Below are 27,906 nucleotides of genomic sequence, written 5' to 3'. Positions count from 1 at the left end.
AAGAGGGTTAGTTCATAAGGAAGACATAATCAAAAATGTGTATGCATCTCATAACAGAGCTTCAAAATACATGAGGCAAAAACTGCCCAAAGTGGAAGGGGAAAATCAACAAGCACGTAATTATAGTTGGAGATGTTAACACTTCTCTCCCAGTAGCTGAAAGAAATAGACCCCCAAATCAGTAAGGATATAAACGATTTGAAAAACAGTATCAACAACTTTACCTAATTGGCATTTATACAGCAATACATCCAACAACTGCACAATGTATACTGTGTTTAAGCACCTATTGAATATTGACCAGGATAGAACACATTATGGGCCATAAAGCAAGCCTTACATATTCGAGTATTGAAGTCATATACAGAGTTATGTTCTCTCACCTAAATTAAACTGCATCATAAGTCAGTGGGGTCTGTCCCTGGGCACCAGCCGCGGCGCTGTGCTCACCAGCATCTGGGCTTGGATGGGCCACAGGGCTGGTGGGGGAACAGACCAGGTAGCACCGGCCAGTGCCCCTAAGTGCGGCTAGGACCGCAGAGCACTGGTGCAAGAGCAAGGAACCCCAGCCCACCTTCCACATCCATGTGCTGTCTGAAAGCAGTACCTCAATTACTCAACTCACCCAGTCTCTACTGGGGGTGCACAACATACCAGGGATTGTGACAGTCCTTACACGGGCGTCTCATTTGGTCTCACCACAAACCTGTGGTGACAGGATTTTCCTAGTTTTATAAAGGAGTCCAGCCTAAATTACAGAATTCGGCCTGGAAGTCAAAACTGACTCCCGAGTGCAAGGGCCAGTGGCTACACCACAATGGCCTTGAGGTGTTTGACACACAAAACTGGACAGAATGGACGAGGTTGTTTCAGCGTTACTCGAAGATGGGGCTGGGATTTCACTTAAAAATCATTCAAAAGTGATACACAGAGCAACAGCAATATAATGAAGTCTAAAGTCCATCCTGAATGAATTTACGGTGTAGCTGGGGAGAAAAACAATGATTATTAAATGTGCTAAATTTTTTTAAAAGGCAATAACAATACGGAATCCCAAGTATTTAGAAATTAAGCACTACATTTCTAAATAACCCATGGACCGAGAAAAAAATGAGAAGGGAAATTAGAAAATATTTTCAACTACATAATAATGAAAACATAGCATGTCAAAATTTGTGGGATACAGCTGAAACAATGCTTAAAGGTAAATTTATACATTTATGATTCTATTAGAAAAAAAGGTTTAAAAATCAATGCTCTAATTTTCCACATTAAGAAGCTAGAAGACACCTGTAACTCAAATAATATTGAACATCGACTATACTTCAATTTTTATAAAAGCAAAAGAAAAAAACGGCAATAAACAATAAGAAACCGAAAGGAGGAGGAGGAGGGGAGGGGAGGGGAGGGGGAGGGGAGGGGGAAGGGGGAGGGGGAAGGGGGAAGGGGGAGGGGAGGGGGAAGGGGAGGGGAGGGGGAGGGGAAGGGGGAGGGGAGGGGAGGGGAGGGGAGGGGGAGGGGGAGAGGAAGCAGCAGAAGCAGCAGTGGCAGCAAGAAGTGAAATGCAAGATAAGAAGAAAATAATAAAGAGCAGAAATCAATGAAACAGAAAGTGAACAAATAGTGGAGAAATGAACAAAACCCTAAACTGGTTCTCTGAAAATATCAGTGAAACTGGTAAATCCCCAGAGCTGTCATGATCAAGAAAAACAAGGGCCAATACTCAAGTTACCAATATTGGATGAAAACAAGGGCTTATCATTACAGATCTCACAGAAATTAAAAAGATAATGAGAAATCTTATGAACACGTTTGTGCAAATACATTTTACAATTAGATGAAACAGGAAAATTCCTTAAATGATGTAAAGTACCAAAACTAACACAAGAAGAAACAAAAAATCTGAATAGCCATTTGTGTGATAAAGAAACTGAAATCATAATTAAAATCCTTCCTACATAACAAACTCCAGAAGCAAGCAGCTTCACTGGTGAATTCTTACCAAACATTTAAGGAAATAATACCAGTGTAATTCAATTAACTGTATTTTCTCTGTACACTAATAAAAATATAACTGTAATAAAGCTGACCTATATCAGAAATATATTCAAAACACTTGCTCCTGGGGCTTCCCTGGTGGCACAGTGGTTGAGAGTCCGCCTGCCGATGCAGGGGACACGGGTTCGAGCCCCGGTCCGGGAAGATCCCACATGCTGCGAAGCGGCTGGGCCCGTGAGCCATGGCTGCTGAGGCTGAGCGTACGGAGCCTGTGCTCCGCAGCGGGAGAGGCCACAACAGTGAGAGGCCCGTGTACCGCAAAAAAGAAACAAACAAAAAAAAACACTTGCTCCTCCTGATTTCTTCCTTGGGTTCAGTAGCTCCTTGTCAAAAATCCAAAAAACAGAAACCATAAAAAAAGACTAATCTGACTAGAAAAAAAATTTTTAACTTCTGAATAAAGATCATAAACAAAATTAAAATATAAATGTTACATTGGAAAAATATCAATATTTGATAAATAATTGGTGGATATAGATAAAATGAAAGACTATCGATCAAATATGCAAAAGACAAAAATGGAAAATGTATCAAATAAATAATAATGCCAACATGAAATAATGCCAACTTTTCTAATCAATCAAAAGAAATATAAAGTAAGACAGGTAAAAAATGTTTTCAAAGATTTAAGAGGGAAGATATCTCTGGAAAAGCAAAATTGTGGAAACAATAAAAAGATCACTGGTTGCCAGAGGTCAGGGCAGAAGAAAGGATGAACAGGCAGAGTACATAGATTTCAGGGCAGGGAAGCGCTCTGTATGATTCCATAATGGCAGATACATGTCAGTACACGTTTGTCGAAACCCACAGAATGTACAACACCAAGCATGAACCCGAATGTAAACTATGGACTTGGGGTGACTGTGATGTATCAGTGTAAGTTCATCAGTTGTAGCAAGTGAACCACGCTGGTGGGGGGATGTTGATAATGGGGGAGGCTGGAGGAGGGTTTGGGGACTCTCTACGTCCCACTCAATTTTGCTATGAACCTAAAAGTGCGCTTAAAAATACTGTGTTTTTCAAAAATATACATAGACTAAGTTGGAAAAAATAGTGTAAATGATTTCAGTAATGTTTTAATATTGACTGCATACTGTAATGATGATGTGAATATGCTGAGTCACATAAAATATATTAATATTTTAAAAAGAGTAATACCTAGTATTGTTGAGCACTGTTGCACTCAAACGCTGTCTTGCACTGATGATAATACATATCTTTTTGTATGATAATCTGCCAAAACATATCAAAAGTCCAACAATGACACCTCTAAGAATTTATTTATTCAAAGTAGATAATAATAGAAGTGCAATAAGATGTATCCCAGCAGGCCCACATAATGGAATTCTAGGCAGCTATTAAATCCAATGAAGTAGACTGCTATTTTCAGACACAGGAAGATGTTCATGATAAACTGTCAATTGGTAAAGGTCAGATTACAGGACACTACGGACAGAGGAGCCAGTTTATGAAAAGGTACATAATATTAATGCACACATATTCACTACACATTATACAGAGATGTGTAACACATTGTTCAACAAAATTTTAATCATGATATTCTCTGGGTGATAAGATTTAGTGACTTTTAGTCTCTTCTATTATTTTCTTCTTTTATTTGAATTTTTTACAATAAGCCTGGATCTCCTTTCTCAAAACATGAGGGCATTTATAGTCACAAATACACACAGACAATTTAGCTACTCTAACTTCCAATTTATCCTAGCAAAGACAAAGTTCATGCCACCTAAAGAAATCATTCACTTGATTCTGTACTTTGGGCCAAGTTCCTTAATTTACTCTACTTTTCTGACATAAGATAAAGGTGGACTGCAAAGAGTAGATTTCAGGGTTAAAGTCGTGGTTCAAGTCTGCCGACCATCTGTGTGGCCCAGCCACTGCCGTCCTAGGACAAGGCTGACAGAGGACCAAACGAGTAGTTCCTGTGGAAAATACTTTCTACAATTCTTTCCAACTAATGAATATTAGCAGTTGCAGTATACTGCAAAGCAGAACAATAATGGTTCAGGACACCAAAACAATGAAAGGAAAGAAAAAAACAGAATTTTTAAAATGGGAAGAAAGTTAGTAAGGGGAAATATGTGAATAAATAGATATATAGATATAGATATATACTGAGAAAAGAAAATGAACTTAAAGTAACAAATTTCCATTTTAAAAAGCTGACAGTTGATTAGACTGCCTCAAAGACAAAATGTGAAGTAGTTATAACATGGCCAAATAGAGAATAAAAATTTGAACTTTATCCACTATACGTTAAGACCTAAAGTATTTGAAATATGAGTTCCCTATAAAAGTATCTTTTATACTTTTAATGAATAAGATGAATGTGATACCTGGCGCCAGCCATCAAAGGAACTTACAGCTACTCTATAAAATATAAGTAAGCCTTTTCATCACTGACTAGTATACATTCATTTAAATGCCTACTGAACACACAGCGCTATGCTAAGCATATGGAATTCAGAGGTACCTGTGACATTATTTCTTGTTTTTGAAAAACTTACCATTTACTCAAAGAAGGAACTGGAGTACCAACACAAACTTAAACCCAATTATGAGAACTGAGACACACATGGCAAAGGGTAGAAGAACGGAATTATACCCCAGGAAAAAGAGAGAGGCTGAGTCATCATCACACCCGTGTCTGAGTTGTGTCAGCAGCAACTTGATGTTACAACACAGACCATGGGAATGGAGCAGTTTCTCCTGCTTCTGGAGATGACTGGGCCAGGCAACTGGAATTATTTAGTTACCAGATATGACTTCACTGGAAATTAAATACTAACCATTAAATAAGTTGTCATTCAGTACACCACCTGGTCAATGCTGCATTCCTGCTGAAACACTGCCAAAGCTGAGAGGAAAAGGAAGCCATCGGGAAATAACGGCCGTCTCTATCTGCCTGACACAGAGGTCACCCAAGCGTTAATTAAACAAGGGAAAAAGGTCGAAGGGGTAATTTTTTTTTAACAGCCTGCCTGGAGAGCTTCCCAAAAATTGTGGAAAAAAAAATTAAATTAAAAATTTAAAATAATGCTTAGACAAACCAAAGACCAGTTGTGATCCAGCACTTCTCATTGATTGACTCAGAATAGCTCTTCCTCATAGCCTCTTGTTAATAAACAAATCTTCAATCAGAAGTGATCCCGGGCTTCCCTGGTGGTGCAGTGGTTGAGAGTCCGCCTGCCGATGCAGGAGACGCAGGTTCGTGCCCTGGTCCAGGAAGAGCCCACACGCCGCGGAGCGGCTGGGCCCGTGAGCCATGGCCGCTGAGCCTGCACGTCCGGAGCCTGTGCTCCGCAACGGGAGAGGCCACAACAGTGAGAGGCCCGCGTACCACAAAAACAAAAAAAAAAACAAAAAAGAAGTGATCCCATTCAGAGAGGATATTAACATAGGCACTTCCATAAACTAAAAAAAGAATTAAAACTTTATCATATCCACTTGTAATTATTAGCTTCTCAAGCATTCAATCTTCTACTGAGAGTAGCAGTTACAGATGGGGCTTGGAAAGAGTCCAAAATCTAACAAATTCAATAAACCCAGTATATGTTCTCTCTCACTAAACTATAAATTCCTTGATGACTGCAGCCAGTATCACCTCTGCATTCCTTTTAGCAACAGGAATGAGGTTTTATACACTCAGATGGATAAAGGGATAGATGAACAAACAAGCCATGAACAAACAGATGTGTGTCACAGAGATTAAAAGTTTAACAGAATACTCTGAATGTCTGGGAAACTAACTAGCTGGTTGTTAAAGACAGGTTCCGGGAAAGTGAAATGGCCCGGAGTGTGAAGTTGGCTGGAATAGAGAGAGAAGATGTGATCTCCACAACACAGCCTCCACTGCCCAACAGAGGGAGGAGGGGCACCGAGAGATGGCATGAGGCCAGGTGGAAAGGTAAGGCAAGGACAATAAACTAACGAAGGAAAACAGCCAAAAAGGCAAAGCAAGGAGAGACATTAAAAGCCAACAGAACACTGAGAACTCTAAACAGAATCAGCAGTCTCATGCCTCTTCAGGACAGAAGACATGCTTTTTTCCTTATCTTACTTGAGGGATTCAACAATGGTTCTCTCAATAAAAATAACAAGTTGTGTTCACAAATGCAGAAGAGAACTGGCATTATTAAAAAGTTAAACACAGTGTAATACAAACCATCTTACCAACTGACTTCCCACAGTACATGGGAAAAGAAGAGGAGAAGCATGTAGAGTTGTATTGGCCATTAAGGTAGAAAATAAATAATTGCATACAATTTGACAATGAAAATATTTGATGACAAATATTACTTTGGGCTTCTTCTGGATAGATGTTGAGAAAAATCTTATATATTAGATGGTAAGTTGATTTTAATTTCTTATAACATTCGTAAAAATTTTCCATTTGTTATTTTTCCCACATATATATTTTCTCATGTGATAATGCAAAATGGATTCATTTATTATAAATGAGGAAAGAGAGACATAAAAAATTGATAAGTAATTTGCCCAAAGTCACAAAAACAGTAGATGATGCAAATGGATTTCTGATCTAAGATTTTCCTCATCTTATAATAAACTAATACTATTAATAAAAGAATAATATTTTCGGGCTTCCCTGGTGGCGCAGTGGTTGAGAGTCCACCTGCCGATGCAGGGGACACGGGTTCTTGCCCCAGTCCGGGAAGATCCCACATGCCGCGGAGCGGCTGGGCCCGTGAGCCATGGCCGCTGAGCCTGCGCATCCGGAGCCTGTGCTCCGCAAGGGGAGAGGCCACAGCAGTGAGAGGCCTGCGTACCACAAAGAAAAAAAAAAAAAGAATAATATTTTCAAAGTGTAATTTTAGGGAGTAAAGTTCTTTATATCATGGTGAAAAGAAATTAAATAAGAGGCAAGTGAAATTTTTTATTCATCAAAGCTTAAATATTTCCACTTTACAGAATTGATGGCATTAATAACAAATGAGGAAAAAGTGAAAATAAAAGCCTTCAAGAATCTGAACACATCACCTACAACAAAATTAACTTAGAGATGGAAAAACTATCTTATGCAGAGAAAATCTCAGGGAAGAAACTGTAAAGGGGAACCAGATCACAGTAGAGTCACTGAGTGACCCCTCTACAGAGCAATTAGCCAGAGCCCTGTGTGAGGAAGTAGAAGAATCTGCAAACTAAACTAAATAAAGCAAAGAGATAAGTTTGCATGGAATGCATCCGTATGTGTCCAAGGGAACATTTATATCAACATGCTGGCAAATGCACTGACAGTTTCTGAAAGGATGTACAAGAAATGGCCAAAACTATGTCTTCTCCAGGAAGGGGTGCTAAGGCACTTTGGAGTTGATGTGGGGAGAGACTCTTTTTTGTATTCACTTTTATATAATGGTAATAAAATTTCTTTTATCGTTTGTGTTTATTTTTTCTGATATAAGACTGTTACCTTAAAAAAAAACCTTTTTAAATGATTGCCATTAAAACAAATATAAATTTTAGAGAACTGCCATTAAAACAAGTGTGTAACCTGATGCTAGGTTTAATACACTAAACTGCATTTAGACACGACTGACACGATCATCATGACTGAGCTTTAAGAATGGGTACAAGCAGACTACAGTTGACCCTTGAACAATACAGGTGTGAACTGCACTGGTCCACTTACACGCGCATTTTTTTCAATGGATATACAGCTGGCCCTCCATATCTGTGGATGTGGAATCCGTGGATATGGAGGGCCAACCATGGACTTGAGCATCCTTGAATTTTGATATCCCCAACGGGTCCTGGAACCAATCCCCCGGGGACACTGAGGGAGACTGTATATAGAAGTGGAAGGATATAGAACTCTAGACAGAAAGGAAGTGTATCTTAGCATCACCTAAGATTTGTTTGAGTGGTGAGTGATGTGAAACAGGAATGTCAAGTCTAAAATGGTCAACTGAGCCCAGGTCACAGAGGATCTAGAACATTAGGCTTAAAGGTAGAGCTTATTCTGGAGATCAGGGTCTCTTACACATGAGAATTTGCAGGCCCTAGTTTGAAAAAAAATGCAGTTAACAACAGAGGCTGGCAGCTCCTTGGCTGGACAAGACCGCCCCACACACTGGCCACATGCTCAAAAGAGCAGCCCTGCTCCAGCAAGCACGAGGCTCCCTTTGGTTCCAGAGAGTGTTACAGATGTGTGATAAAACGGAGACCTCATTTCTTCAATGGTATCAGGCTAGTTCTTCAACAGAAGTGTCAAGAGTTATCCTAAACACGGAGTCTAACATGATGGAGAACATTTTGATTAGTCAATTGTGGCGGACAGAATTAACATATTTACCCACTACTTTGTGGTCTCAGTCTGCAAGGCCAGAGGCTACTTATTCCCAGGTGTTTTCCAGGAATTAGAATAATGCCATTAGACATTTAGCTTAGCTTTATTATTTAGGAAAAAAGTGGTATGAATAGCCAGACTATCAGTAAGTGTGGGTTACGAATACTGAATTTTATTCATTATCCTTTTTATTTTAAAAAATTCAGGTCTTCCCTGGTGGCACAGTGGTTAAGAGTCCACCTGCCGATGCAGGGGACACGGGTTCGTGCCCTGGTCCGGGAAGATCCCACATGCTGCGGAGCAGCTAGGACCGTGAGCCATGGCCGCTGAGCCTGCGCGTCCGGAGCCTGTGCTCCGCAACGGGAGAGGCCACAACAGTGAGAGGCCCACGTACCGCAAAAAAAAAAAAAAAAAAAAATTCATTAAGGGCTTCCCTGGTGGCGCAGTGGTTAAGAACCCGCCTGCCAATGCAGGGGAGCCCTGGTCTGGGAAGATCCCACATGCTGTGGAGCAACTAAGCCCATGAGCCACAGCTACTGAGCCTGAGCTCTAGAGCCCGCGAGCCACAACTACTGAAGCCCACGAGCCACAACTACTGAAGCCTGCACGCCTAGAGCCCGAGCTCCGCAACAAGAGAAGCCACTGCAGTGAGAAGCCCGCGCACCGCAACGAAGAGTAGCCCCCACTCGCCGCAACTAGAGAAAGCCCATGCATAGCAACGAACACACAACACAGACAAAAATAAAAAAATAAATAAAATAAAAATATTTTTAATTCATTAAAATAGATGAATATGAAAGTTGTTTATAATATTTATCAGAAGCCATAATAAGAATTATGATCAAAAGTGTATGTTAGGCCTTAGCTTGAAATGCAAAGAAATGGATACATCCCTCATTAATCCTTACATTATCACAGTCATTGTGAAATCTTGCAATTCACCCTCCTACCTTTGGAGTCAGCAGCCCTCACAGATGGACACTATGTCATTATATATTAAATATGTATATATATATATATATACACACACACACATACAATATACATATCAAACAAAAGCATCTAAGTATTACTTCTTATGAGTTATGAAAGGCATGTACCTACACTTTGCTTAAAATACAATAAAAATAACCATTGTTTCAAAGCATATTCATATGTAATATTTTATTATCTCTATTGGTCATCACAGCTTTATGGTGGAAAGAGGAAGGTTGTTATTGTTGTCATTTTAAAGACAAAGAGGGACTTCCCTGGTGGCGCAGTGGTTAAGGATCGCCTGCCAATGCAGGGGACATGGGTTTGAGCCCTGGTTCGGGAAGATCCCACATGCCGCAGAGCAACTAAGCCCGTGCACCACAACTACCGAGCCTGCGCTCTAGAGCCCCCAAGCCACAACTACTGAGCCCGAGTGTCACAACTACTGAAGCCCACGTGCCTAAAGCCGTGCTGCGTAACAAAGAGAAGCCACTGCAATGAGAAGTCCGTGCACCGCAAGGAAGAGCAGCCCCCGCTCACCGCAACTAGAGAAAGCCCGCGCGCAGCAACAAAGACCCAATGAAGCCAAAAATAAAAATAAATAAATTAAATTAAAAAAAAAAAGACAAAGAAACTGAGGCTCAGAGAGGTTGAGTCACACTACAGACTTAGAACTCCAACCAAGTTCTAAATCCAATCTAACTTTAGAGTCCTGCCATACTAGCTAGCACCAAACAGCAGTGAACAAAAGAGCAGATTCTCCTCTCACCAAAGAAACCATAAAGAGAACATCGCCCCGTGTCCCTCTCATGGTTAAAAGAAGAGTGAGAATAAAATGATCCCCTCAACCCTGGGAGCCCCAGGCCGAATACCTCCTAACCACTGATAAAGTCCATCTGCCCAGATGTGCATACAAATACTGTCATCTTCTGTGTGTCATGACATGAATGAGGTTGAGAATACTGCTACTGAGAACTCAGGAATATACAGAATGCTCTTAAATTTGTTTGAAAAAATGTAAACTTTATAAAAATGCCTATACAAAGAGATTGATATCAATGACATAACAATTCTGCTTCAAAGTTAATTGCTGGACTTAAATCTTAACACAATGGTTCTCAAATTTTATCCACTATCACTCATATAAAAGACGATGCTCATACCCACAACCCACTCTTACGCACATTGTCCAGATTTCGGTCAAAGCCTAAACAGGTTTTTCAAGTAATTAACACTGGAGTAACTTTTAATCAATAGTTATTTATCCAATCAGTGGCTTATTCTATTCTGTAGCATTGATAAACTAGCCCGTGCTTTGCATACAACTTCTAACGCTCGCCACAGCTACAGGATTCCTTTAGCATGCATTCCAGAAAGTTATACAGGAATGCAAATAAATAAGAGTGGTGGCATTACTGGATGACCCTGAATTTGCTATAGCCTTTAACCACTCACACACTGCAATGCTTGGTATCAGTTTACACCGAACTCCTAACGAGCTGCTCCGCACCTCCACCTGGCAACACATCCCTTGGGAACCCGACAGTTACATGATGTTAACCTTACTCTCACCTCATTATCATTCCTTCAGAGACCTGGGCCCTTAGTTTATTCCCATTCTGATAACCTCCCAGCTTGTCAATATTAACTCTTCAAAGTTTGAAATTTTACACATATATGGAATCCCCACTTCCCTGTTTAAGTTAGTGCATGTGAAAAATGTGGAAGAGTGTAAAGAAAAGTCACACTGTGGTTTCCAAGGTCTGCTTAGTCCCTCTGGATGCCACCGAGCCTTTCAATGACTACTCTCAGACTCAGTACTACAAATCTGTATCCTCTGCCGAACGTCCTTTTCAAAGTGAAACTAACTCATCAGCCCAAAATACACTGGCATCTTCCATCCTCGTAGTGTCTGACCCTTCCACAATACTAAATGGGGGCCTGGGAGGTTTCCTTACCACCTTCCTTTCTCATTCTTTTCTTCCAAGTTGATCACACACATCAAAATAGGAGGGAAGTTCATCACTGACACCTGATTTGTGTTGAAGTGATCATGCCTTTTTTCAAAGACTTTATGACCATGATACAGAAACCAAATAAAAGTTTCCATCTACATAGTGATTTACAGCAGTTTACAAAGCACTTTCATGCCATTTTGTATCTGACTCTCATAACAATTCTTGAGATATGCAGTGCAAACTTTTTATAACTGTGAAAAGTGAAATTAAAAGAAGTTACACAACTCTACCAAGTCACACAACTAAGAAATAGCAAAGCCAGGACCAAAAGCCATGTTTCTACCCTTAGTCCAGTACCTTTCCACTCCACCATGATGTCTGTGAGGTAAGACATTGTTTTATTTGTAAGAGGATTCCGAACTTCAGGTGTTTAGAAAATCATGTCATCAGACCCATTTACTCCTGTTCACCTTGAAACAGAGATTTAACTACCTATTCATATTCAATCAAAGAGTAAGCATCAGTTTTACATAGAGTGTGTCTGCTCTGAGAGTTTCCACAACAATTACCTTTCATAACATTCACCCTCCCCTCCTGCACTACTGGTGGGAATGTAAATTGGTGCAGCCACTTTGGTAAACAGCATGGAAGCTCCTCAAAAAATTAAAAATAGAACTACCATATGATCCAGTAATTCCACTTCTGGGTATTTATCCGAAGAAAACAAAAACAGTAATTAGAAAAGATATATGCATCCCTATGTTCATTGCAGCATTATTTACAATAGCCATGATATGGAAGCAACCCAAGTGTCCATCAACAGAGGAATGTGGTGTGTGTGTGTGTACGTGTGTGTGTGTGTGTATATATACATATATATGTATATATACACGCACACCATGGAATATTTATTTAGCCATAAAAAAATATCTTGTCATTTGTGACAACATGAATAGACCTAGACGGTATTATGCTAAGTGAAATAAGTCAGACAGAGAAAGGCAAGTACTGTATGATTTCACTTATAGGTGGAACCTAAAAAACAAATGAACAAACATAATGAGATAGTAAAAGAGTTACAGATACAGAGAACAAAAAGGTAGTTGAAGGAGATGGGGGTGGTAAGAAATAGGTGATGAGGGGAGGGAGATGAAGAGGTGCAAACTTCCAGTTACAAAATAAATGACTCATGGGGATGAAATGTACGGTGTGGGGAACATAGTCAAGAACTATGTAATACCTTTGTAGGTGACATACTGTAACTATACTTATCCTGGTGATCATTTTGAAATGTATATAAATACCAAATCACTATGCTGTGTAATAGAAACGAACATAGTGTGGTAGGTCAATCATATTTCAAAAACAAACTCATAGAAAAAAAGATCACATTTGTGGTCAGCAGAGGCAGGGAGTAGGGGAAGGAGAATTGGATGAAGGTGGTCAGAAGGCACAAACTTCCAGTTTTAAGATAAATGAGTATGAGGGATGTAATGAACCACATGAAAAATACAAACAACACTGCTGTATGTTACCAAGTTGGTAGGAGAGTAAATCCTAAGACTTTTCATCACAAGGGAAAAACATTTTTTTCTTTCTTTAATTTTGTGTCTATATGAGATGATGAATGGTCACTAAACTTGGTGTGATAATCATTTCATGATGTATGTAAGTCATATCATTATGCTGGGCACCTTAAACTTATACAGTGCTGTATGTCCATTATATCCCAATAAAACTGGAAGAAAAAAGAAAACCTTATGCTATATATTATTTTTATTTTTCATTCAAAGAAAGCAAATAAATAATCAGGTTAAGGAAATATAATAATAATATTCACTCTCCTCTACTAGCTTTCCTTGTCTCTTCATTAGAAAAAGAAAAAATGTCCAAAGGGCACTCTGTAACAGAACAAGAAAGAACAAAACTTTTTCAAACAAAAGAATTTCATTAAATGATTTGTTAAACAATAAGAGGAATAAAACCTTTTTAAAAACTGAATAAAAGAATATAAAATAACAAAAGCAAAGTACAATTAAAAGTAAAATTACAGGGCTTCCCTGGTGGCGCAGTGGTTGAGAGTCCGCCTGCCGATGCAGGGGACACGGGTTCGTGCCCCGGTCTGGGAAGATCCCACATGCCACGGAGCGGCTGGGCCCGTGAGCCATGGCCACTGAGCCTGCGCGTCCAGAGCCTGTGCTCCGCAACGGGAGAGGCCACAACAGTGAGAGGCCCGCGTACCGAAAAAAAAAAAAATTACCAAGAGATTATATGAATTCCCAAACTGAGTAAACTATAAGCGAATGGATTTTATAATGGCTACATAAAGAATTCTGGACAGCTACATCAGCCTCAAAAACCAAATGCAGAACAATGCCACATGAAAAGCGTTATACTGGAGATTCATTTATGTCTTCAACTATCGAGCTAAGAATGAAATAAATATTTACAAATTAAAATCCTGGCTTGCAAGTCATATTCCATTTTAATATTTCCACTTTTTAGAGTAAACACTGTTATGAACAAACACAACAGTAACCACTGAAAACTTGGAAACTAGTATCTTTGTACATAACAACTCTTAGCTTACTATGTCCTTTGCACCATGTCAAAACCTGTACAGAGTAAACACAACCAACACATAACCTTGAGGAAACTGTGTTGCCCCTTACTATCACAATGATTATTCTGCAGATATTCATCACCAAAATCACACATTGCACAGCACAACGACAACTCCAAAAGTTAGTTCTCATGCCCTCCGAGGTGATAAGAACAAAATAAAAATAGATAAAGCAGTATTTTCTGAAAGTAAGCTCATGAATTGCTTATAATCATTAAATACAAAATACCTTTTTTTTTTTTTTTGCGGTACGCGGGCCTCTCACTGTTGTGGCCTCTCCCGTTGCGGAGCACAGGCTCCGGATGCGCAGGCTCAGTGGCCATGGCTCACGGGCCCAGCCACTCCGTGGCATATGGGATCCTCCCAGACCGGGGCACGAACCCGCATCCCCTGCATCGGCAGGCGGACTCTCAACCACTGCGCCACCAGGGAGGCCCCAAAATACCATTTTAATGTATATAAAAGACTAACAATGACCAAGATCTTGAAAAAAATTCCCCAAATATTACATGACTTCCTCTTCCAAATATCATATCCAAAATACACTGGAATCGCAAAAAAAAAAAAAAAAAAAAAAAAAAAGCCACTTCAGAATCTTTCCTGAACCACTTCCATGTATTTTTTAAGGTGCAGACCTTGAGGACATTAACACACTTCTGAACTTATTTGTGTTTCATTTCAACCAATGTTTTCTGGACAAATTCATGCTGTTTCAAACAATCTTTTATCAGAATGAATAAGAAGTCTAAATTTTACAATTACTCAGGTTACAAAATTTTAAAGGACTGCTTAATTTTCATTAATGATAAATGTGAACACTAAACATATCTTTATGCTGGTGCATCTCTGCTACCAAGACAAGACAAAATTATTTTTGAAATGACTAATTTCTGGATGCTTACACATTTGCAGAAGACCATCAGATGTACTAAACTGTTAGTTCTATGCTTTATTTTCAGATTCAAATGATAAGACGGAACTGAAAGAGGAAAAGGCTCTATCTGATCTTTACCAGTTCTGCCTACTAAGTTACAGAGTTTGTGGTTTCCCAACAGTTCTACTTAAAAAAAAAAAAAAAAAAAAAATTAAATAAAGCACCTATTGCTTGTGGTAATAAAAATCTATAGCCTTTCAAAGTTCTACACATTAAAGTTTTTTAAAAGATTTAAGAAATCTAAAACAGGTATTGGAAATACAGCACAACCTTTTACTAATTTCACTTAATAATAGAGTATAACTTAAGTCACTACTGAACATCATCCATACAGATGACACCTTCCAAAAATCTACAAGAGATCCAAAGAGATGCTCGTCCTCAGAAACCTAAAATCCAGTGTTCACATAGTCAGGACGGTAAAGACCAAGTTCAATATACAATATAACTGCCATGAGGCAAATATCAAAAGGATCATTACTCAGCAACTTCTTTTTATACCTTCTACTTCTGTAGCTTCACTTTCACAAATTCCACCTGTTTGATAAAGTTGTTATATTTTTTAAAAAGAAAAGATTTTAATAGCAGTACCCTTCAACACCCTTCATAATTTTCATTCCTTTTCCTTTAAAAGCCATCTCAGTACCTTAAAAATAGTGCTTCAGCAATTGAGCAAATACTCACTGAACAGATATTTTGGGTCAGACACTGTGTTAGGCTCTGAGTAAGCCCAACAATCCCCTGCCAAGGCAGGTCACACTGTAGCGGAGAGAGAGTCCTTCTTAATCATCTTCCTTAGTTCGAAATATTTACACCAAAAGCAACATATTCTTTACTCTTAATTATTCACACAAGATTCTGAAGACGAAGTACAACAACTAACTTTGGAAAGAGATAACCGCCTGGTGCCCAGCTGAGAGCTGACAAGACATCTGTCTCTCCCTACATCCCGTCAGGACCCCCCCCACCATGGACCCCATGACCCAGAGAAGAGTGAGGTGCCGCCCTTTTCCCACTCGGTGCTGGGCACTGTGCCAGCTCGGCCACAGCCCCTGCAACATGATTACAGTCACTGATTTGGAACTGACACACTCTCTCCGAGAATGTCACCTTCTCAACTGCTTTGCATCTGTGTCTGACATATAACTGCCACTCAGAAATACTCACTGAATGAATGAAAGGGGACTGAATATTTCCTATGTCGTTTATACTTTTCTTCCCTTTTTCATCTTTTGACTGACGTTTGTTAAAATTTTTCATATAATATCACAACAACTCTGGTCAAGCCTAGAATTAGGGATTGTCTAAAAGGATGGTTTTCTAAAATTGCTGCAAAAGAAGTCATTGCTATTAGAAAAAGATGATTATTTTAAAGGCAGCACGGCATAATGGTTCTAGAATCAGAAAAACAGATTCAAATCACAGTCCCACCTCTTACAGCTGTGTGACTTGGGCACATTATTTAACCTTTCTGAGATTCCATTTCCTCATCTTTATGAAAATGATAACAGTCCCCACTTCATATGGTTGTAGTGAAGATAAATAGGATTTGTAGGCTCTTGGCACACTTACTGACACATTGTATAAATTAGATACATAGTTTTTATTTGTTTCTGTAATACATCTGACTGCAAGCCTAATCAGAGAAAATGAATTGGTAAATAAGGCTCTGTAACCATGATGCTATAACTTTATTTCATTAACTGAGAACTTATAAACCAAAAAAAAAAAGAGTCTTAATGAAATTCACTGAACAAACACTCTAAATATACTTACACTCATATTAAAGCTGTTAATCACAAATTACAAACAGAGTATCTATATAAATGGGGGGAAATGAGTAACCTAACCAGTAACTGACAGAGGTGCACTTGATCCTCAGTTCAGAGATCCTTCCACTATAGAAAGTTGCATCTTTCTAATTAATTCAAGTGTACAAGGCTTTCTTTAAAATTAAAATGCTCCCCTGAGGGCTGTCTACCAGTTGTTCACACCTCACTGTGAATTACTTTAATCAGATAAATACATTAAGCAACACCACCTACTTAAAGAAATTGTGATTTGAAGAGTGCTGAGCAGAGGGGTAATTTTAAAGCCAGGTGCGAGGGGTGGGGGAGGCCTGTGTGATGCTCTATCTGGGTCTCTGTGTGGTCACCGGGCAGCATGATGACAACGCACCTGCGTGCTGGGACCAGAGGGGCTCCAGGAGTCAGAAAACGTGTCAACGCGGTTCCCCTCTAATGGGCTATACCGGATGCTCTTTAAGGAAACTTCCAGTTCTACAATTCTACTGTTCTCTTCTGCAGTGTGCCCTAAGACCCCAGGCGCTACTAACCTCCTAAACGCCTCTAGAAAATCAATTCAGGAGCATCTCTGGCAAGTTCCCCAACCAGGCCTGAGGACTGACCTACCACAGAAATGCAAAACAACACACCCTTTTCCATAGATAAAAATCAAACCACCACCTGGAATAAATTAACATCCTTAATTTATGTAAACTAAGAGCCTAGCTGTGCCCAAAATAAATACAGCAGGAAAACCATTTAACCTAACCGTACAAGACCATCACAGCATCTCAGGAGTTTATTAAAGCTGTCTTGAATGCTTTCTAGCTCGAAAAAAAAATTGTTTTTTAAACTCTCCTAGTTTCCATAATATCCCTTTAGCATTAAGCCTAAGAGTTTGAAAGTGGGAAGAGTTTTTGAATGTTAAATATTAAAACCTATTTCTACAGAAGAAGGATTCTTTTGGAATTGATTGACAACACATTTCACCCTTAATCCCTTTGATTTTCATTGTTATCTAAAATAATTCCATGGCTGCTTGTTTAAAGTACTCCAAAAATGTCTACTGCTAATACTGTATATGCACTTTGAAATTGTATATTTTAAAAGGTAAATTACTGTCCTCTAACTTGCAAGTAGAAAAGTAAAATTTGGAGGAAAAGAAAGAGGGATATTATTTGATCATAATCTCAATATTCTCTCCAAATGAGGGATTATCAAAAGTATACCGGAAACATATTACCTTGAAAGTCAAGAGAACAAGGAAGTTCCAAGAAAAAACCTGAACACACTCATGGCACCGTGCAACACAGCAGTGGCCAAACGGCAGCCTGAGCGCACAGCGCCTGGAGGAGCTGCCTCGCCTCCAATGGAACGGTGGGGTCACTCACCTGGAGAATCAAGAGGGCACCTTGGACCAAAGCAGCCAAATTAAAGAGCATGTGAAGAAATAAAAGCACCTAATGAGACAAGTTACAGTCAAACTACCAAAATATAAATTCTGCAGCATCCCTATCAAAGTAACAATCAACAAATATTGAACCCTGAAATGTGACTTGCTTTTTCCCCTGCAGGCAGCTGCGTGAAGGAGATAATACTCAGAGCCAAACAGAAAAGTACAGCTGTTCTCAATATTTTCGACGTAAAACGCAAATGGTGTAACTCAAAGATATGCTCCTCAAGAACCACATTAAACTTTGCCCTTGGTTAGCAACTATGAGAAAATAAGTTTTGCTTTCTTCTACAATGTAGGATATACAGTTAAAACTTTCACTCAAGATTACTCTAATTTATCCTAGAGCACGTGGGCTGAGAGGGACTCAGAGTTCCTTAACGAACACAAAGCGAGAGCAAAAGCAGGGGAACCGCGTTTTACTCACAGAATTTTTTCCACTTTCGGCAATTTGTAAAGTCTCCTAGACCATTTTATCGTACATATGACTCATCGAAGTTCTACTTTCCAATTGTTAAGGTTTTCGTGGGGCTTTGGCATGTGTGGAGGGGTGTCAACGGGCTTTAGGGAGGCCTCCACAAACGCACAAACACAGCACGTGTCCCAGTAAATCCTGTGACGTGAGGGGAGGGAGCCGGGCAGATGTGGGTCCTGAATGGGGGAGGGGGGTTGAGCACAGGAACCCCAAACAGCCCCGCCCAAGGCACAGGCAGTCACAGGTCGCTAATGTCCCTGCTACTGTCCACCAGCACACACTGAGGATCGCGTCCATAAGGGCAGCCTCTGTGAATTCATCCGACAAATGGTCGGGCACTATGCTCCGTCCAACTTCTGTTATTCACTCTGTACCTATTCACTAAACACACCAGTTACTGCGCTAAACTGTTCCTTAAGGATACTTACAGTTACTATGTCGTGGGCCAGTCCTTGAAGAGCTTCCGTGAAGCAGGGAAAGCAGACGCTGTGCTCTATCTACATGTCTCTATATTACTATACTAGACATACCTAGAAGAACACAGTAAGTGCTAAAACACAGGAAGAAGCAAAATGGTGTGAACCTGTGTAAACAGTATCCCTATAGACGAAAACGCATCCAATGCAAAAGTGAGTTTAGAAGTACCTTTCATCTGCAGGGCATGGGGGACACAGACTAAGGCAGGATTCTTTGGCCTAAGGTTCTGATTTAAGAAAAAAGAGGCAGTTACACTGTTCACATAAGCTAGAGATCAGAAGGATGCATAATCTGACACTGGGCTGGACAGGCTGATAAAAGTGGAAAGTCAGTAGCAAGGAGGGATTTGTTCCTAAGAGAAATTATTCTAGCTAAAGAGAAAGGGATAAAGAAGACAAGACTTGCTAAAAGATGTGCTGAACACGACTAATAAGTAAAACTGTTAGATCAAAGAGTCACTAAATACGGAGATGGAAATCCTAAAAAGAGTAGCGCCAGAATCAACACTACAAGGAAAAAGCTCACTAGTTATTTTATGTGGAATTATACTTCATTCATTAATTTCCAGGAAAACACTGTATTCCTGTTTTAAGAAAAATACCTGAACCGCATACATTTTATCCTCTAGTATTTCCTGATGCGAAGTTACTGCACACTGAGAGGTAACAGGCAGCGGGTTTAAAATATACATGCATATATCAAACCTATTAAAAGGCAATAGGTTAAAATACAGACTCTGGAGCCAGACTGCTTTGGCCAAGTTTTCTTCATTTCCTACCTCAGCATTTCTGTAAAGTACCCAGAACTGTGTGTGGCACAAAGCGCTACACAAGTAGGGGCTGCTGCTGGGGGTGCACTGCCAACAATACGAAAGAGAAAGCGGAGCGCCAAGGCCACTGCCTGGAAGGAAAACCCCAAGAGACGGCATCTCCCATCTTCTACTGAGCAAGGGTTACCTTTCACTTCCCTGAATCACTCTGGGGAAAGCAGGGGCAGCCGGGTTACAATAAGTTCTGTTATTAGAATCGGAGGGCGGCCACCCTGCTGGCTGATCTTCCCTGATGGCTGGGAAGAAGACAGACAGCAAAGAGGAGAAAAGGGGCACCAGCCATCAGTCTGGAAACCCAACGGGAAGAGCGTTAAGACCTAGATGTTGGCACCTCACTCTCGGAGAGCTGGAGCAGAAGCTACCAGGGTAGTTGTCCACGAGAACACGCCCCAGCCAGCCGGGCGGACACCACCAGAACCCCGTCCACTAACACAAAGGGGACGCGCTAGGAAACACTACCAACCCCACTCACAGCAATGTTTAAATCTGTGGGGCCCTTCACATGTGCTCTAAAATCTGTCCTTTTCAAAAAAAAAAAAAAAAATCAATATAATGCCTTTGAAACAAGTCCAAACAGCAACAGATGAGATGACGATGATCACCTCACCAGAGCCAGATGTACCAAGTTACAGCTCAGCAGTGCCATTGCCAATCGCTAACTCAAACTCAGTTGATGACAGTCTGTCTCTGAAGATATTTATGATGTAAATTATTTGGGATAAATAAGTTAAAACATCTCTATTAATAAGTAAACAAGAAACATGCCAAATATCTTAATGTAACATCACCAGTCTTAGCATAAACCAAGTTTACCCTGAGCATCATATTTTCTACTGGATCAAACAGAGTCATCAAAAAACTACACCAATATTCTGAGAAATAAATAATTCATTCAAAAAATAAACCAGGGGGCTTCCCTGGTGGCGCAGTGGTTGGGAGCCCGCCTGCCGATGCAGGGGACACGGGTTCGTGCCCCGGTCCAGGAAGATCCCACATGCTGCGGAGCGGCTGGGCCCGTGAGCCATGGCCGCTGAGCCTGTGCTCCGCAACGGGAGAGGCCACAACAGTGAAAGGCCCACGTACCGCCAAAAAAATAATAATAATAATAAAAAATAAACCAGTGTTCTGAGAAAGGCCAAGAGCATTTAAATTGATTTCCCGACTTCTGTTCCCTGCTAGTTGTCTAGTAAATCAATCATGACAGCATTGCCATTCACCCCTCCAATGACTATTTTAGGACTGGTCAGGCCCAGGCCAACTTGGGCCACTGGGACCCAATGTTCTGGGGGATTTGCGGAAAGAAACTTTCTGGCGCTAAAGAGAGCACCATGAAAAGCCGACGTCTGTCATCCCCAGAGTTATAAACAAGAAAGCAGAGGTCCGACTTATCTGACAGCCATTCCATCACCACAAGGAACCTAAGCCTCCCAGTGACACCGTTGCTGTGGACGGCAGAGCCCAGATGCAGAAAGAACCTAGATCTCTGGTGACCTATTTCTAAACTTCCTCTCGTATGAAATATCAAGTTTCCTTATTATTTAAATTGGTTTTATATCTGTACCCTAAAACATCCTAATTTACACATTTTGTTTTATAGGTCCATTACTACATAAGAATATCATCCATGTTCATGTAAATGTTAGCCAAAAAAAAGTATCCTACTTTAAACAAACTGATACGTATATGAGACTCATTAGATAAATAGGTTCCATTGACAGTTAAAGAAGAATATTCCAATAACGTATTTTAATAATTTCTGGACACTTTGCCCTTCAATATTTATCAATATAGTAGAAAACTAACAAAAAAATTTAGAAACATCGAATTCTCAACTTGACATAAAATTTCAGTTATACAGTAGCATCACTTTTTAGAGCACAAAAAGTATAACTTGTTAGGCCCTAAAATGTTAGCTGTATTCATAAATTTAAGTCACAATCAAAAAAGAACAGTTGTTAATGCTTTTTACATAGCTGAATTTAGCTTTTTAAAAAATCTTTTGAATTTGCTGCCAATGAGCCATTTTAATGGAATACGTGGGTAGAATGGATTAATTGCAACCTACAGAGAAGCCAAAGTGCTTATTTTAACCATTTATTATATTCCCAACTTCATCATGCTGGATAAATGGTTAAAATACAAATGAAGATGTTTCTGATGAGTAGCGATTTAACAATAACAACAGCAAAAAAGCAAGAAGGTAATAAAAGAAGGGCACAAGTAAAAGATACCAACTGAAAGGACCAGTTCCTGAAACATGGAAAAAGGCAGAGGGCGGAAGTCAGGAGTAAACCGCGCAGGAGTCTGCATGGAAAGTCCGAATCCCTCTCACACATGCACGGATCAGGTGTTCCATAAGGTAGGGCCATGCTTTCGTCAAGATCACATTAGCATGCATTTAAAATTACAGAGAAGCCATGTTTGCCAAAGGAATTTAGCCTGTTTTACAAACACATCAGGTCAGCACTACTTCACACACCTTAGCTGATGTTATGGTAGGTACTGTGAAGATTTATTCATATCAAATATACTAGAAGAACAGATTTAAATTGGAGCTAAAAAATAATAATAATAACGTATCCATTGGAGTCTTCAAAGAGAACTTACTTGGGCCTGGAAGGAACGTAAACAGACCAATGTTAATACCTATAGGACAACAAAAGATTACCTTTTTAATCGGAGAAAGCTCACGTACAACCTAGGATCAGTCCCCGCCTGGGGAAAAACCTGACCACAGCTGCAACTCACATGGGCCTAAGTGCAGCAGGCAGGGCTGGCAGAGCCAGTAAGGTGTCTGACTTCCCACCTAAAATTAGCTAGGCCCACTTCACCACAGCTGGGTTAGGTTCCTCTATTTTAAGGTGTGCAGCTCCAAATTGCTTAGGAGCATATAACTGCTGGCCGGTTTCAGGAGCTAAGAGTGTCAAGAGACTTTCCACCAAGGCTTAAGAGTGGACAACTAGTCTGGACAGAAATTCCACACTGAATCATCAAGCTGTCTGGGGTCTAAGTACACTGGCAGTGAAATCATACACTGGAGATATCCATGAAAGCATATCGCATGAGGGCACAATACGAAGGAAATGAGCAAGAAGAGACGTCCCTTACTCTTTTCCACCACCCAACACACACACACACACAGAGGAAAAAAGTAGGGGGAAAACTGACCAAAATTCATGATCCTAAAGTGTTCTTGTCTTTTCAGGAAATTACATAGAACTGACAGCTGAAACCCTTCCAAGTAATGTCCCATGATTGTTTACCTCCCCCTGAAAGTCCTAGGCTCCCGGAGTGAACCCCATGGAGGGGGTACTCAGTCCACATTCTGCATTTGGGAAACATTAGAAGGGAACTGGTGCGGCTCCCATTTGTACAGGCGAGAAATTTTTTGCTAGCATCTAAAAAAGGAGCTGAATTTTCAAAAACAAATGAAAAATGAAAAGGCGTGCCCTTCCACCAAAACTAACAATAACTTCATCAACCAATGGTAAAGTTAAGTTGTAAGTTACATGGCCTTTACATACACCTGAAATTTATGCTGCACAGATAACATTCTGGATTGCTACCACCTCGTGGCAAAGACTTAGCATCTATTTTACTACCAGAACTTGAGACACTAGACACAGAATACACATTTAATTCAGTATTATCCTGATGCCACCACGTTCTGGTCGTCTACAACATTAGCGCTTTTTTGAATTAGCAAACACACGTACCTTCATCTTCAGAGGCATGACATTTCACTTTCAATACCAAGTCAAAGGTTCTTTCTGGATTTTCCCTAAAAGAAAAAGAACTTTGTTATTTTTATTTCCTATTACAAAGTTTATATTTTCTTAACTCTAAAAATTAATCTCGTTCTTGTCTCAGTATGTTCCATATAACTATATGACCACAGCGTAGAAGAAGTAAAGGGTTTTCCTAGTTCAGCAACTTAAGAACCCTGAGGCTTAAGAGTCTGGAGTCCTGGGGCAAAACATTTAACCTCTGAGCCTGTTTTCTTACCTATAAAGTACCTTGTTCGCTTCAAAGAATAATGGTGAGGATTACAAATCAAATAATACACATGGAAGTACTTTGTAAAGTATTAAGTGCTGTATAAATATAAAGCATTGCCTTTATCTTATTGAATCAAAGCCAGTACGTTCCTAAGTGTCTCTACCTTTCCCCGCCAGCAGAGCTTGACAGCAGGTTCTCCAGCTTTCTTCAAAGCACTTGCAATACAGGTGTAAATGAACACCTAGTTCCACCTGCCATGTTCTAGAGCAACATGTCACATTGATAATGTTCCTTAAATGCAATACTTCTCATATACTTTTCTTGAGATATAATAATTACAGCACATAAGCATGTTTAAAGTACCAAACTATACATAGCCTCCAAGACCAACCTAAAAAAGCCTTGTTTTATGTCAATTATCTTTGGGGAAATTGGACATCTGCCTCAATACTTGGATTTTACCACTAAGAACAGTGAGGCTTTGCTTCATTCAAAAGTTATCCGCATCTTCACTAACTGCTCATACATTCAACATAGTCTCTGCTTTATTTCAAAAAGCAAACTGAAACCTATTGAGACATCTGTTTTAAAAACATAGTTCTGGGGTTTTTTTTAAACTTAGTTCTGTTTTAATCTCTTTCTGCCAGAAGATAAAAGGTCAAAGTCTGATACCACAAAGTCCATGTGATCAAAGTGTTAATATATTTCACTTATTCCTGCTAAGGAGACCTTAGTGTCTTTGTGTACATTGGCTGTTTTTAATATGCACTTCCTTCAAGAAACTAATGGCAGCTTTGGCTTCTAAATAAACACTCGATTTTTTTTTAATTTATTACAAGAAACATAGGAAGCGACAACACACATAAATTTATTTGCAAATATAAGTTTCCTCAGCCCTCCCACGATTCACTTGCTTCAATGGGAATAATCAATCTGGACCCTCAGTCAGGTGACCCTCCCTCCTAATCCGATTCAGGTCAAAAGGTACACTTTTCACGTCATGCACCTAGCAACCCACCCCCCCGCAAGATATCAAACAGCGAAGAAAACAATTCTAAATCACACAATTTTCCTATTTTCGTAATAGTCTTTAGGATCTCTCAAGTGTAAATAGTAAATATCGATTCCACTATACTGGGAAATTTTAAAGGGCTTTCACGCTAAAAGAAAGATACACGATATTCACGATTTTAAACTCGAAGGAAGGGAGGGTTAAGGGGGGCGGGGGAAGAGAAGAAAGATGGAATTCTTTGCAAACTAAGTTTCTGTAGCAAAATATAAAACTCATGCCTCTAAGGTACCCAAAAGAAAACCACCACACTTAACACAAATAGCTTTCTGCCTAATTCGACTCCTGAAGAAAAGCCTCCCCTGGTGGGTACCGGAGCCAACACATCAAAACACCACCACCGCCCACCCAGGCCCCGAGACCCTCTGGCAGGGACCAGCGGCCGTATCACCGCACACGGGGGCCCCTTTCAGGTCCTAAGAAGAGGCGTAAAAAGAAGGACCTGGGACCGCGCCGGGAAGACACCGCACACCCGCACCGCGCGGCCCGGCGCGGCGCGGGCGCCCGGCTGTCACGTCCGACCCGCGGCCCAGGACCCGCAGCGGCCGCGCCGGCGCCCAGGCCTCCGCGCCGGGCCGCGCGGCCCCGCCGCCCGCAGGCTCCGCGGCCTAGGCCGTCCGGGGACCCAGGGGTCCTGGGGCCCGGGGTCGGGGGACCGAGGAGGGGCCGCCGCCCGCCGCCCGCACTCACTTGGTCCTGCAGTCCATGGCTGCATGTCGCGGGGGCCGCCCCGCCCCGCCGGCCGCCGCGGGAACGGCCGCTCAGAGCCCGGCGGCCGCGGCCCGGCGGTGGAGCTGCGCCCGCCCCGCCCCCACGCCCGGGTGACCGCGCGGCCGCCGCCCCCGCCGCCCCCTCGCGCTGCCTGCACCTTCCGCGAACCAGGAAGTCGGCGGGCGTGGCCGCAGCCGGACCGCCTCACCTGGGCCGCGCGGCCCACCCGCCCCCGCCCGGGGGGCGGGTGGGGGCCGGGCCGTGGGCGGGCGTCGGGGGGCCCCCCTAGGGGCCCTACCCGGTGGCTCGCGGGCCGCTGTGCGGCCAGACCGCAAGTGCCCCGGCTCCTGAGCGCCGGACCGGCCGGCTGCCTCCCCGGGGCCGGTCCAGGCTCGGGGCGTCAGGGCTGCAGCCCCCGGAAAGCAAAGAACCTGAGGAAGCACCTGGACTCGCCCTGTGCTCCACCCCGCGTGCGCCCGGAGCACCAACTGCCCGTGTTTGCTCGACCCTGCGTAGGCTGGTGCGTTTCATTGCAATCAGGCTGCAAACCCGCACGGAGCTCCAGGTGCCGCTCAGCTCCAGCTGGGCCTGGTTACCTCCGAATCCAGAGCCGCCCCCGCTGGAGTCGGGATGGTTAGGACGTGCACCTGCTCAAGAGCCCTGCCAAGCAGCCAAATAACAGTGCTCCACTTGTTTGCACATCGGGGACACAGACCTCCCCCACCACAGGCCGCCGCACGGCCAAGCACTCACCTGGGGACACACCCACGAAGGGACAGGCCTCTGAAAGGGCAGCCAGGGAGCTCAGGGCTGGACGGCGGCCCGAGGGCAGAGGGGCTTGTACAAAGAGCTGCAGTGTTCAGAGCCCTGGGGTACGTGGGAGCAGCTGGTATGCACCGTCCCAGCACTTGCGGTCACTCTACGTGACAGACACTTTAACCAGCATCTCATAGATGAAGAAGCGGGCCAAGCCAACCCCGTGGTGATGGCCAAGCTGGATTTCAAACCAGGTCTACCCTATACCGCCTCTCTCCCTGGGGTGCTGCCTTCTATGTAGGATCTACTGAGCACAGAGCTAGAAGTAGTCTTAGGATGGACGTGCGAAAGGCCGTCCAGGGCTGGGCTGTTAACGCAGAGACCTTCCCGAGAAGGCTTCTCCCACACGTTACCACCCTTGACACATAGCTTCAGTGCTTTTCATCCACATAGGGGTTGCTTCAGACTTTATTCATGTAAAAGGTAAGAGGATGAGAGGAAACCAAATGTGGTATGTATAGAGTGTGAGTCATGACACATACAAGTTAAACAGGGAGTCTTGGGAATTAAAGAATTTAGAATCAAGAACCTAAAATTAAACTCAGTTATACCGATCTCAAACGTTCTTACCAAAGATAGGCTGTTACTTGGTCAACAGAACAAGATACATTGCATAGTCAGACCTGATAGTTTAAAATGAGGACAGGACATAATGGGGAAACAAAAAAGTTATATTTTAGCATAATGTGTTGTCATAGCTTGACTTGGGGTAAGACACTTCAGTTTCTCAGTTCCTACATTTGTAAAATAGGAATTACTACTTGTGTATCACATGAATGACAAGATGTTCAAATTTAAAAGTGCTACTAATTGTGTGCTCCTTTGAGAAATCATTCTGTGGATTTCAGTTACACAATGAGGCAACACACACCACATAATTTTTTTCCCAAATAAAACTCTTATCTACATAAGAAGCTACCATAGTCCAAAGCCTTGAAAAAAAATCTGTAAACTCAAAAACCACTTCTGCTCCAAGTGTCACTAAATTTCTCAGACTTCTACTTTCATTATACTTAATTCTTCTCCAAAGAAAGGAACCCTACCTGGGGTGCCTGCATCAGGAGTTTTTAATTTGTGGTGAGGAACTATTAATACAACTGTTTTCTCCAACCATTTGTTGAGATTTAAGTGACAGTCATACCCCTGCACAATATAATTTTTAATTTACTTTAAGTATATGAAGAGGAAATATTACATATGCACACACACATCTTTTTAAACTGGCTTTTAGGCTGACCATGATGAAGAGGTTTATTCATCTATTCAGATATTACTGAGGTAAAGGGGATAGAAACACAGATGAACACAATTTGCATGATTTGTTTAAAATTACTGAAAAAAGAGAATTTTGAATACAATTATCTTGGTGAGATGTTTATTGAAACCCATGGTATAAGTTTAGCAGTTTTAGAACTTCTGA

At 41.4% G+C, this 27,906-nt stretch overlaps 1 protein-coding gene across 4 annotated transcripts in view; it reads right to left on the bottom strand.

Annotated features, from left to right (window-relative positions):
• The window catches only part of DENND1B (DENN domain containing 1B), a 261,341-nt gene extending 235,606 nt beyond the window's left edge, over positions 1–25,735 (bottom strand). For all 4 annotated transcript variants that reach the window (XM_081226435.1, XM_081226437.1, XM_081226438.1 and 1 more), the window contains exons 1-2: positions 25,650–25,735; positions 23,608–23,672 (exon numbers count right to left, since the gene is read on the bottom strand). In XM_081226435.1, the coding sequence (XP_081082561.1) occupies positions 23,608–23,672; positions 25,650–25,666 (82 nt within the window). In that variant the 5' untranslated portion in view covers positions 25,667–25,735. The remainder of the gene's footprint in view (positions 1–23,607; positions 23,673–25,649) is intronic.
• Positions 25,736–27,906: the final 2,171 nt, after the last annotated feature.

This window comes from Mesoplodon bidens, assembly GCF_964165515.1.
Source record: "Mesoplodon bidens genome assembly, chromosome: 2".
NCBI lineage: Eukaryota > Metazoa > Chordata > Mammalia > Artiodactyla > Ziphiidae > Mesoplodon > Mesoplodon bidens.
The sequence above is the reverse complement of the archived record's forward strand: the minus strand, read 5'-3'. Positions and strand labels throughout refer to the sequence as shown.